We start from the raw sequence: 13417 nt of genomic DNA on the forward strand, positions 1-13417 counted from the left end.
TACTTCAGGATAGATCTTGAAACATTCTTTGTGATGGCCACATTGTTCCTCTTCAATTTGTCATTCTTGGCATAGTAGACCATATGATTGATTTCAATATCAAGCCATTTCAGCTCACTAATGCCTAAGAAGTTGGTCTTTATTGTTTCATTTCATTTTTGACAAGTTCCAATTTTCCTAGACTCATTCTTCATACATTCTACATTCTGATTATTAATGGATGTTTGCAGCTGTTTCTTCCACTTTTGAGTTGTGCCTCATCAGTAAGTGAGTCTTGAGAGTTTTACTCCTTCCATGTCATTAAGGTCAACTGTACTTTGAGGAGGCAGTACCTTCCCAGTTGTATTTTGAGCGCCTTCCAATCTGTGGGACTCAATTTCTGGTCCTATATCAACATTTTTCATGGATATTCATAAAGTTTTCCAGTAAAATAGCAGACGTTGTTTTACTGGCCAATTTCTTCAGAAGTGGATGGCTCCATCCTTCTTCCCTGTCTTATTAGTCTGGAAGCTCCACTGAAACCTGTCCACTATGGGTGACCCTGCTGGTATTTGAAATAGTGGTGGTAATGCCTCAAGCTTCACAACAACACACAAACCACCACAGTACAACAAACTGACAGATGAATGACAGAATTGTTCATAGTATTCTCTGTAATGCTTTTCATTTCTATCGAGTCAGTAGTAATGTCCCACTTTCATTTCTAATTTTAGTTATTTGTGTATTTAGGTGTTTTTTTTGTTTGTTTGTTTTTTACTGTAGCCAAATGTTTATTGATTTTACTGCTCTTTTTCAAAGAACCAAGTTTTTAAATTGAGTCTTGTTTTTCTATCCTTTTATGTATCTTCATTCTAATCCTTATACCTTTCTTTTGGTAGTTTTAGGCTTAATTTTCTCCTCGTTTCTAGTTTCTCAAGGTGTAAAGTTAGGTTACTGATATGTTTTTTTTCCTTCTAAATGTAGTCATTCACATCTAGAATTTTCCTCTTAGCACTAACTTCACTGCACCTCGTACGTTTTGGTCTGTTGAACTTTCATTTTCATTAGTCTCTTTAAGTATTTTATGATTTTCCTTGTGAGTTCTTTGGTCCATTGGTTGTTTAACCCTGTGTTGTTTAATTTCTATATATTTGGGAATTTTCCCATTTTATTTCTGTTACTGACTTTCAGTAGATGATAAAACTGAAGAGATTGGTTGTGGTCACATAGGGAGGCTTGTGTGATATATTTAAGAACTTGAACTACATTCTGGATGGCGGAACTGTGGAAGGTATTTAAGCAGGAGATAACTGATTACATTATAGATAGATCACACAGGCTAAGTGGGAAGAATGGCCTGACCTGTGGGTTTTAGTTAGACTAATGTCTCAGGTAGCATAGTGTCTAAGGCACTTGACTGCTAACCAGAAGGCTGGCGGTTCAAACCCACTAGCCACTCCTCAGAAGGAAGGTTGGGCATTCCTACTTCCGTAGTGATACTGCCTCGGAAACCCAAGGAGGGGTTGCTATGAGTCGGGGCCGACTCGATGGCAAACAACAACAACAACAGCAATGTCTCAGATCAGGACATAGTCTGGTCTTTGGGTCAGTCTTGGGCTCCAGAGAAGACATTGTCTATGTGTCTGAGTCAAAGTAGAGGCCCTAGTGCAGGACCTGCCTTGGTTGTGTGGCCTAGACTGGATGCCTCAGGTAGGCCTGACCTCTTTACCTGTGCCAGATAGCAGCCTCAGACCAGGGCTTATCTCTGTCTAGAACCCTAGAATCCAATCTGTGTGCCTAAATTCTAATGTTCTCAAGGCCAGTATATTTGGTGAGATTGGGGATTCATGTGGAGCCCTGGTGACATAGTGGTTAAAGCATTTGATTGCCAATCAAAAGTTTGGCAATTCATATCCATCAGCTACTCTGCAGGAGAAAGATGAGACAGTCTGCTTCTGCAAAGATTTATAGACTTGAAACCCTATAGGGTAGTTCTACTCTGTCCTATAGGGTTACTATGAATTGGAATTGACTCAATGGCAACGGGTTGGGTTTTTTGGTTTGGGGATTTATGTAAAGTCTTATTCTGTATTTGGGAGAGATTCAGCCCCAGGGAAGGGCCTGGAGTATGGATTTGCTTCATACTGGGTGTGCAGGCTAGGTTGTGGTCTGTATGACTTGCTATATACAACTCCCAGTGAAGCTTCATACATCTGGATAATAATTAGAGCTTTTTCAGGAGTTAGGGGGAAGAAAACAAACTAAGACGGACATATACATAAAAGCAGTTTTATTATTGCGATGAAAACAAAGATTGCTCTAAGAATTCAGCAAGCAATAGCTGACCAACAATGGGTCTGCTATAGAGTCTATAATAATCTACTCAAGAAATTTCAGCCTATCCTTAGTACCATCTACATATTTCCTGTACCCAGAGCTTCCCAAGTTGATAAAGTCCTCTCATCTCACAGTTTTCCTTCACTTTCATGTTCTGCAGCCTCTGACTTTCCCCCAACCTCTTAGGCTGATTCCTTTCCACAGAGCATCTTTTCTACATGTTGCCGAATCTCTTTTGTCCTCACCCCATAAATGACAGGATTCAAGGCTCCTGGAAGCAGCAGGTAGATGGCACTGAGCAGGTTCTGGACATCCTGAGACACAGTCTTGGCCACTCGGAAGACAATGGAAGTGGAAAGACCAGAGAGGTAGATGGTGAGGATGACAAGCAGGTGGGAGCCACATGTATGCAAGGCTTTTGCTCGAGCTCCCCCAGAAGAGATCCGGAAGGCAGCATAGATGATATGGGTGTAGGAGGCGCCCAGTAGGGCCAGATCAAAGGTCACAGTGACCAACCGCATAGCCAGCCCCAACCTGTTGTTGAAGGTCAGATCTCCACAAGCTATACTTAGCAGTGCAATGTATTCACAGGTGAAGTGTCGGATCACTGCTGTCCAACAGAATTGAGCTTGTGAGGTGAGCACCACCAAGGGCACTGCCACTCCCAGGCTCCTTGTCAGGGCAAGAATGGCCAGCAGGCCCAGCAGGCGGGAGGTCATCAGGTCACTGTAGCGGAGTGGGTGGCAGATGGCCATGTAGCGGTCCAGGGCCATGGCCAACAGGAGGTTGTAGTCCAGAAGGAGGGTGAAGTAGATAAAGAACATTTGGGTCAGGCAGCCATGCAGTGAGATTGGGTTGGCATAATGCACAAACCCTTCCAGCATTTTGGGCATTACAGTGGTGGCAGCACAAATGTTGACAGCCAGGAGCAGGGTGATGAGCACATACATGGGCTGGTGCAGGCTTCGCTGGGTCACCACTGTGTGGATGACCAAGGCATTGGCAGAGATGATGAACACATAGAGGAACGTAAGAGGCAAGACCAGGAGGGGCCGCCACTCTTTCAACCCAGGGAAGCCCATCAGGAAGAAGCTGGTGTGCGAGATGTTGAAGGTGCTGATATTTCCATCCTCATCCATTAGTTTTGGCCCTGGGCCTGCCCCAGGAGTGAGGATGAAAACAAAATGGCTAGAAGAAAGTGGTCAATGGACGAAAGCCTATTTCTATTTTAGGTCCTGAGAGGTCTGTTACAAAAATCCACCTGCTCATGTGTATATAGCTATTCCTTTGAGGCATAAACAGCCAGGTATTGTGGGAGCTAAAAGATGAATTCTTTATCCCCAGGGAGCTCTTGGCCTCATGTATGAAATGTAAACTTACAAGAGACTTGTTTATCTGTGATGTCCCAGGTATTTGAGTACTGACTGAAAGATTAGGAAGAAAAGTAGGTATTATATAAGAGGGGAAGAGGGATGAGTTCAAGGTGAAACAAGAAGAAGAGAGTAACCAGCCAGGAAAGGTGGCTTCACTTTTGTGGCACTGTGACAAGGACAGATGGAAGTTCTAAGAAAGACTACTGGTCTTCCTGGGCCACAAATGACAAACTGAAGATACTGCTCCCTTCCTAAGCACCTGTATACTGACTGCGGTGCCCACTGTCTGGCCTTGTCCTCAGTGTTGTGGATGATTATCTTACTTTCCTTTCAGAATGTAAGTTCAGGAGAGTGAACTTAGAGCATACTTCTGGTGCATTTGCTGGAGCTTCAAGCACAGAACTACTGCAGGCACACAGGAGATGCTTCAACACCACTTGCTGAGTAGGTGAATGAGGAACAGAAGAAAGATGGGAAGAGGCTAAACATTTAATTTGGCTCTTATAGCAGTAATTTCAAAGTCTCGGCCAGATCTTCATGTAATTAAAGGAGCAGATATCAAAGGGTATGAGATTCAGTAATGAGTTCACTTCTTATTGTAGATTCTTAAGAGGCACTGTTGGTGAGGGTAAGGTGGGAGTAGGACGATGGTAAAAGGAAGCAACACTGATATACATTTTTTGAGACATAATAACTCGGATTCTGGGAAATGTACTGCTAGACTAGTAGGGGTGAAACCAATACAGCTAAACTACCTTATAAGGCTTAGTGATCCGAATAACAGGGGAGTGGGACAGACAGGAGAGCTGAGGTGAAGATGCCAGACATCGTGTGCTCTCTGCAGAGACACTCACTGTAAAAGTCACAGCCACAGACAAGAAATCCTTCCCGCCCTCCACTGTGCTCATCTTTTCTTTCTTCCTTCATTTCCCAGTGAAAGATGTCACTTCTCTCTCTTCTGCCTGTGTGTTAGATTATATACTTTTTTATCCTCAGAATATAATCGCATTCTTCCCTTGTTCCCCTCAGCATATGAATAAGTTCAAGCCTCTGCCGTTAGAGAAAATAAATGTTCTTTAATTCCATTCCGCTTTCTAGTTTCCAAGTTTTCTTTTACAGCCTTTTGGCTCCCCTTTGCATGTTTTCACCTCCCACTCACTCCTCAACCACTGCATTCTGGCTTCTGTTCCCAACTGCCCTCCAATGTATGACATGCCATGGGCCTGAATACCCTACCAGTTTTGGTTTGTGGGCTTGAATACCCTACCACTAGTTGTTAGACCTAATGGACACTTGCTTGACTATTGTAACAATAGTCAATATTATAACTATTGTAGCCGATGAGGTAGATAATAAGATATAAAGAGAGGCAGGATCTTTTCAAACCAAATGAACTCCCTGCCAACCACTTGTGCTTTATCTTTATGCTGGTTATCAGTTTATTATCTCTCAGCTCAAAATTCATCCTTTCTGTCCACTCTGAAAATGGATCTGTGCTCAATTTTCCTTTGCCAGCTGGCATGATGCTAAACTTTGTCGGTGGAGGGCACTGGAGAGACATTGTGGGAGGGAAGGGGGTTTGCTTCCTAGTTCCCGTTGCACTTTCTCACCAGGCTCCTGTAGAATGGATAGGTTCTGCAGGGCCCAGCCTCTACAGTGCATGAAGGCCAGGAGCACTAATGGCTGAGCAGCTTCCCCTGGAACCCTCTGGAGTAGTCTTACAGTAGGGGGCCTCTGATGAAATACTTCCTAGATGGTGAGTTTCCAGCAAGTTCCATTAGCACGGTATCACTTCCCTGTCCCATTCCACAAAGGCTGGACTCCATGGGACAGCAGGGGGTGGGGATTGGGGGCTCTTCTCTCAGACCTAGTTGTATCTCTCAGACCTAGTTGTAGTGGCTACTCCTATATTCTTTAGAGTTCTTTTTACTTTTTAATAATACTTTAATGAGTTTATGGTGAAACTTTACACAGCAAGTTAGGTTCTACACTAATTGTTTTTATTCGTTGTTCAGTGGATTAATTGCTGGGGAAGTAATTAACACTTCTACATCTTGTTCTGCCCTCTTCGTTTTACTTGTTACTGGTCAACCCCTTAAAGAACCCTGGTGGTACAACAGGTAAGTGCTGTGCTTTTAACCCAAAGGTAGAAGGTTTGAAGCCACCTACTAGAGCTCAGGTAGCATAGTGCCTAAGGCACTTGACTGCTAACCAGAAGGCTGGCGGTTCAAACCCATGAGCCACTCCTCGGAAGGAAGATGGGGCAGTCTACTTCCGTAGTGATTCTGCCTTGGCAACCCAAGGAGGGGTCGCTATGAGTCGGGGCCGACTCGATGGCACATAACAACAACAACTAGTTCTGTGAGAGAAGGACCTGATGATCTGCCTTTCTGACTCACTGCTCCATCGGGTTTCCAAGGCTGTATGTAACCTTTACGGATGCAGACTGCCGTATCTTTCTCCCTCACAGTGGCTTGGTGGGTTCCAACCTCCCACCTTTGGATAGTAGCCAAGTATTTAACCACTCACCGTGCCACCCGGGCCCTGTAGAGACCACAGCCAAGAAAACTCTGTGGGGTAGTTCTACTCTGTCACAGGGGGTCCCCTAAGACTCTAAATCAACCTAATAGCACCTAACAACAACAACAGCAGTCAATCCCTTATTATTCCATGCCCCTGTTGTAATTAATAATTCTTTATGTTAAATATTTTCTGTTCAATTTGCTGCTGGGTTTGTTCTCTGTTTGGATTGAGACTCTTTTACAAGTTTCTCTTCCATCATTTGCTTTCTTTACAGTTTCTATTCTAAGTATGGTCCTTAGACCAGCAGCATTGATATTACCTGGTTGCTTATTACAAATGCAGAACCCCAAACTCTTCTGAAACAGAAATTGCACTTTAACAAAATCCCAAGGTGATTCATGGGTATACAGTTCTTGAGAATTTTGTTTTAGATTACAGTGTTATCTGTGCTTTCTGCCCACTGTTTCTCTCATTCTATGTATCATTCTTCAGTAAAATTCTTCTAAAGCCATGATTCCAACTTACATTTATAGATTCATTGACTTGTTAAATCTATGACTGTAACTTGCTTAAAAAAAAATCACTGTCATCAAGTTGATTCTTAACCATAGTGATCCCTGTTGGGTTTCTGAGGCAGTAAATCTTTACAAAAGTGGATTGCCTCGTTTTCCTTCTGCCACAAATCTGGAGTTATTGCAGATTTCTTCCTGTCACCCACCCCATCATCTAACTATTCTCAAACTCCTTTATGTTCGACTTTCTTACTAGAATTCTTTCTATCTTTGTCTTAATCCTTATTATTCCAAACTACAAATTTATCACTTCTTCCCTCTATCCTCACCCTTATAAAATCTATCTTGCATGCAGTTTTCCAAGAGAGTAATATAAAATGCAAATCTGATATTTTACTTTGTTTTAGTTTTTAGCAGAAAAACTTTTATTTTCAAAACAAATTATTATGTAGAACTTAATAGTTTATAAAACTGACAAATAATGACAATCTTGTTTATTACAGCAAAACACTGGAAAAAACTAAATATCCATCATTAGATAACTGACTTAAAAATTATGGCAAAGCATACAGTGGAGTACTATGCAGCCGTTTAAAAGCTGACATTTTACTTCTGTGGTTCAAATTCTTTAGTGGCTCCCCACTGCGTTCCAGATAAAAGGAAAACTCTTAGCTTAGCAAAGAAGACCTTTAATGTTCTATCCCCATCTTATCTCTCTAAGTACATCTCTTAATGTGCCTCAACACAGTAGTTTCTTGATCACTCACTTTGTGCCAGACACTGTTCTAAGTACTATGATTTGTATTAACTCATTGAATTCTCACAACCTTATGAGACATTTCACAACCTTATCCCCATTTTACAGGTGAGGAGACTGAGGTGCAGGGTATAATGTGCCTAAGCTTACACAAGTAGTAAGTGATAGAACAAAGTTTCAAATTCAGTAGCTTGGCTTCATATTGCTCCCATAAATGTCAAATTATGCTCTTGCGCCCAGCCCTGAGGGACCACCTACAGTTTCCAGAATCATTATGCTATTCCATGCTTCTGAGTGTTGGCAAATGCTGTTCCTTTTTCCACTTATGCCTAAGTAGTTCTTTTTCCTTCAAAACCCAGCTCAAATATCACCTTCTTCAGGATATGTAGCCAAATTTTACCCTCAGCCTGTCTTTTGACTGAGGTAGCTGCTCCTTCCCTGGACTGCCACAAAACTTTGGAGTCATGCTGTAATTGCTTATTAGACTGAAAAGTGTTTCTGGTGAGGAAACCATGTCTGGCACAGAGCCTACTGCAGAACAGGTGCTCAGTGTGTATTGTGTTGAAGGAATAAATGAATGCACAAAGGGATTTTAGTAAGCATTCTCACTTGACATTTATAGCAGCCCTTTGAGGTGGAGTGAAAAAATAACCATATGACTTAAAAACTAACCCTACCAAGACTCAGACTTGCTCAACCTCACCTAGAAAGATGAATCCAGCTTCAAACCTAGATCTTCCAGGATGCTTCCCTCTATACCACAGTTGCCCCCTCACACTCCACACACAAGACAACATCGGTTAGGCTGCAATATTTGTCTCCAGTAATATTAAGAACTAATGTTTATTGAATACTTACTATAATCCAGGCACTGTTCCAAGTGTTTTCCATGTAGTGTCTCTTTAATACTTATAACAGCTCCAACAGATGAGTACTATTTACTAATCTCTGTTTAGCAATGAGGACAGTTATTTTTAGAAAAGTTAACTTTAAGAGTATAATAGACAAATATTGTATGAGACCACTATTATAAAGAGAAAAAGTCAAGAAAATGTTTACACACAAGAAGAAACATTCTTTGATGGTTATCAGGGGTGTTTTTTGTTGTTGTTGTCATGTGCTGTCGAGTTGACCCAACTCATAGTGACCCCTCCTTGGGTTTCCGAGGTGGTATCACTACGGAAGTAGATTGCCCAACCTTACTTCCCAGGAGTGGCTGGTGGGTTTGAACCGCCAGCCTTCTGGTTAGCAGTCAAGTGCTTTAGGCACTATGCTACAGGAGTTGGGGGTGGGGGGAAGCAGGGTAAACTACTAACTAGAGGGTACCAAAACCAAACCAAATTCACTGCTGTGCAGTCGGATCCGACTCATAGCAACCCCTCCTTGGGTTTCCAGGGTGGTATCACTGTGGAAGTAGACTGTCCAATCTTCCCTCCCAGGAGTGGCTGGTGGGGTTGAACTGCCAGCCTTCTGGTTAGCAGTCAAATGCCTTAGGCACTACACCTCCAGAGTAGACACATACTAACTTTGTTGAAGGGGAAGGCAATATACAATAAGAGAGAGGTCAGCAAAAAATGGTCAAGACACTGGAGGAGTACAAGAGTTAAAGGCAACAGAGAGAAATACTATTACATACACAATCCTGCAATAAGAATAATAACAATAACCTATGAGTGGATACACAGATAGATGCAGAAGCTGTGGGAAGGTGAATGGGACTATACCCACGACTATATATAGGTTTGACAAGAATATTTCTACATGTGTATTTACAAATGCTGCAAATATGTCCATGAATATAATAGAACATACAGGGGCAAAGTTAGGAAAACTTCTTAGCCATAACCAAAAACCTTGAGAGAATGAAATGCTGGGCCTGGGAGCTTGAGACCATCATTTTGGGGGACATCAAAGTCAATTAGCACAACATAGTCCACAGAGGAAATGTTCTACCTCTTAACTTTGGTAAGTAGTGACTGGGATCTTAAAAGCCAGTGAGTGTCCATCTAAGGTGTGACTATTGGTCGGTCCCTGTCAGGAGCAAATAAAAGTGAAGAAAATCAAAGACACACAGAAACAATTAGTCCAAAGCACTTAGTGGGTCAAGTGAACCCCCCAGCCTCCACGACCCTCAGTCCAGAAGAACTAGATGGTGCCTGGCTGCCACTGCTAACTGTTCTGAAAGAGATCACAATAGAAGGTCCTGGATAGAGTGGGACAAAGATGTGGAATGAAGCTCAAATAATTAAAAAGACCAGGCTTACTGGTCAGATAAGAGACTGATTGAATCCCTGAGACTATAGCTGTTAGTCATCCTTTGGGCCTGGAACTGAACTCACCCCCGTGGCTCAATCAAACAATATGTCTGTGAGGTTATAATAACACTAGGGAGATAGGCATTCAGAACAACCAACCATTTGAGATCAAAAGGGCAGCATTTGCTCAAGGACAAATTTCTGAAGACAGAAAAAAGGAAGAATGGGAACAAGAAACACCAGGGGATTGGGATGAGTGATGTTACATTGAGGGGATCAGTTATAAGAAACAAAATGTGCATGAATTGTTCAATGAAAAACTGATTTGGTCTGTAAACCTTCACCCAAATCACAATAAAAAGTTAAAAAAGACAAGTGTCATAGGTACTAAATGATAGAACTGGGATTTGAACTCAGGTTTGTCAATGCTAAGAGATGGAGTTCAATTTCAATCTCAGGTTTACCTGCTTCCAAAGCCCCCATAAATCTCATGTCTCCCTCACCCCCAACCTTACCGTGGCTGCCTATAGTGGTCTCTAGTCAAAGCCTATGGCTTTGGTTTCACCTCTGGAAAGTCAATCCTGAAGTCAGTGCCCAGCTCCTAGATGAGCTATGAGACTGAAAGGGAGGGATGGATAATTAAGCATGTGGCCCCAGGGGAGGGGCCTAAGGAGTTTCCTAGTGAGGAGTCACTTCCAGAAACTAAAGGGAGGAAACTGTGAGAAACCTAGACCAATCGGTCTCTCTCTTGGGAAGACTAGGGAGAGGGGCTGAGTGTAGGTGATAGTGTACAGACATTTTCATTTATATGGCTCTTGCTGTTTCTCACAGAGCAGTCACATCTACTGAGGGATTACCCCCATTTCACAGATGAGCTATTAGAGGCTCAGAGCCAAGTCAGAGTTCAGGTTAGGCTCCATCCCAAGGCCTTGGGCAATAGCAGGCAGAGGCTGGGTATTACCAACTGGGCTGACCTGGGGCTCATCTGAGGAGGAGCTCTTGCAATTTGAGAGCTATGTAGACACTCAAGAGTGACTTAAATGTGAGGCAGGAGAGGACACTTGAGGACAGTGGTCATGACAGAGATATCAAATCCTGGATTCAACCTGATTTGGGTTGATATGTGTGTGTGTGTGTGTGTGTGTATACACTGAAGTTGCTGAGGTGTTTACTTCCCCAGTCTGGGAGACTTAGGAGCTAGGGCACAAGGTAACTGTGTGAACTCTGCTGTGAAAAGCCAGGAACCACAGAAGCAGGATTGGAGTGGTGGTGGTGGTGGCTCCTTCAGGCAGGTATCAATAGTAATTAATTCATACTCTTTGGTATGGTTACTAAACCAGATATTAATCCAGTGAGTTGTTTTTGCTTCTGGTCCACAGTTCTCCTTGTCCTCCCAGATAACATTGTTAACATGACGTGGATCCTGTCCACGATGGATATTAAATTAGCCTTGGTATGACTTGATGGTTCTCATAAATCATTTTACTTTAAATCAACATCATATTTGCTAGTCTGTAGAGACTGAAAGTCCATCTTTTTTTTTCCTGAAAATGAGAATGAATTTTCCCATTCTGAAGACTCGTGTCAATTCTACTACTCTCCACAAAGTCTCAAATGCCATTTACAGATTTTTTAATGCATTTTATTGAAATACAATTTATGTACAGTGAAATACACAAAACTAAAGTGACATGGGTCAATGCTTTTTTTTTTTTTTTTTTTTGCAGTGTTCCCTCTCCTCCCCTCCCATCCCTGGCAACCAACAAAGAAAGTTTCCCTCCATGTATAAACCTTTCCTTGACCCTCCACACAACAAACTAATACTACATTTGTCCTTCTGTGATTGACTTATTTCACTCAGCATAATGTCCTCCAAGTTCATCCATATTATGTGGTGTTTTGCAGACTCAACCTTATTCTTTAGTGCTGCATAACATTCCACTATGTGTGTGTACCATAGTTTGGTCATCCACTCTTCTGCTGATGGGCACGTAGGTTGTTTCCATTTTTTGCTATTGTAAATAGTGCTGTGATGAACATGAGCATGCATGTATCTGTTCCTATCCTGGCTCTCACCTCTCTGGGATATATACCTAGTAATGGGATTGCTGGGTCAAATGGTATCTCCAATTTCAACTTTCTAAGGAGTTGCCATCTTGCTTTCCACAATGGTTGTGTCACTTCACAGTCACACAAGCAGTGTATGAGAGTCCCCATCTCTCCACATCCCCACCAGCATTTGTTGTTTTCTGTCTCACTGAACCTTGCCATCAGTGCTGGGGTGAGATGGTATATCTCATTGTTGTTTTGATTTACATCTCTCTGATGGCCATTGATTGTGAGCATCTTTTCATGTATTAGCTGACTACCTGAATATTCTCCTTGGTGAAGTGTCTACTCATGTCTGCTGCCCATTTTTCAACTGGATTGTTAATTCCTTTGGTGTTGAGGCATTGGAGTTTTCCATCAATTTTAGAGATAAGTCCCTTGCCAGATATGTAATTATCAGCAAATATGAATTTGTTGCTGTCATTTTTGTCATGTGCTTTCTCATTGTGTCAATTTCTTTGTTCCATATAATTGCTATGCTGAGCTTGTTTTGTTTATGAATCATGTGATCACTTCCTTCATTGCTATTGTTCTAGTATTTGCTGAATATTTATGCTGGTCCTCTTTTTTATTTTGATGTGAAGGTTTTTAATTTTTCTTTGAGGTTACCCTGTGATTTATAGTTTTTTTCCCCAAGTGTAGAACAGTCCATTCTATCTTGTAGTTGTCTTGACTTCCCTAGCATCTAGAAGTTCTGTAATGACACAGATTTTTTCCCCTCTTTTTGGTTCGTAGTTGTCCTCATTTGTTGGTTGGTATCTCTGGTTCCCTGTTTACAATCTTGTAGGCTTATTTACTTTGGATACTTCCATAGCTGGGTTGGTTTCTGGGTTATATCACCATGTGTGTTAATGATCAGTTGTTGTTAGCTATTGTTGCTTCTCTGTCTAAAGGGCTCCCTTTAGCATCTCTTGTAAGATTGGTCTGGATTTAACAAATTCCCTTAATTTCTGCTTATCTGGAAATATCCTAATTTCACCATCATATTTGAGGGACAGTTTTGCTGAATACATAATTCTTGGTTGGAAATTTTTCTCTTTCAGTATTTTATATGTACTATGCCACTGTCTTCTTACCTGCATGGTTTCTGTCGAGTAATTCAAGATTAGTCTTATTGGTTGCCCCTTGTAGGTAACTTTTCATTTTTCCTGTGCTGCTGTCCTGATTCTTTCTTTGTCTTTGGTTTTGGTGAGTTTGATGATGATGTGTCTTGGTGTTTTTCTTTTGGGGTCTATCCTGTTTGGGGTTTGTTGGACTTCCTGAATGGATATAGTCTCATCTTTCATCATATCAGGGAAGTTCTCCTCCAACAAATCTTGGACAATTTTCTTGGTGTTTTTTTTCTCTCTTCCTGTTCTGGAATTCCAATGACACATAAGTCATGATACCTTTTGATAGGTATCCCACATGAACCTTAGGCTTTCTTCATTTTGTTTTGATCTTTTTTTCTGATTGATCCCTTTCCAAAGAAGAATTCAGGTATTTGTCTTCAATCTCATTAATTCTGTTTTCCATTGCATCAATTCTACTCCTTTGCCCTTTCAATATGTTATCTATTTCTGACAAATTAGT

At 41.7% G+C, this 13417-nt stretch overlaps 1 protein-coding gene across 1 annotated transcript in view; it reads right to left on the reverse strand.

Annotated features, from left to right (window-relative positions):
• Nucleotides 1–2498: 2498 nt before the first annotated feature.
• LOC103197176 (olfactory receptor 52L1-like) overlaps nucleotides 2499–13417 on the reverse strand; it is a 17859-nt gene continuing 6940 nt past the window's right edge. Inside the window, exon 2 of the mRNA XM_007941052.1 lies at nucleotides 2499–3058. Within this exon, the coding sequence (XP_007939243.1) occupies nucleotides 2499–3058 (560 nt within the window). The remainder of the gene's footprint in view (nucleotides 3059–13417) is intronic.

The sequence above is a fragment of the Orycteropus afer genome, unplaced genomic scaffold (assembly GCF_000298275.1).
Source record: "Orycteropus afer afer isolate SDZICR_OR568_19922 unplaced genomic scaffold, OryAfe1.0 scaffold00074, whole genome shotgun sequence".
NCBI lineage: Eukaryota > Metazoa > Chordata > Mammalia > Tubulidentata > Orycteropodidae > Orycteropus > Orycteropus afer.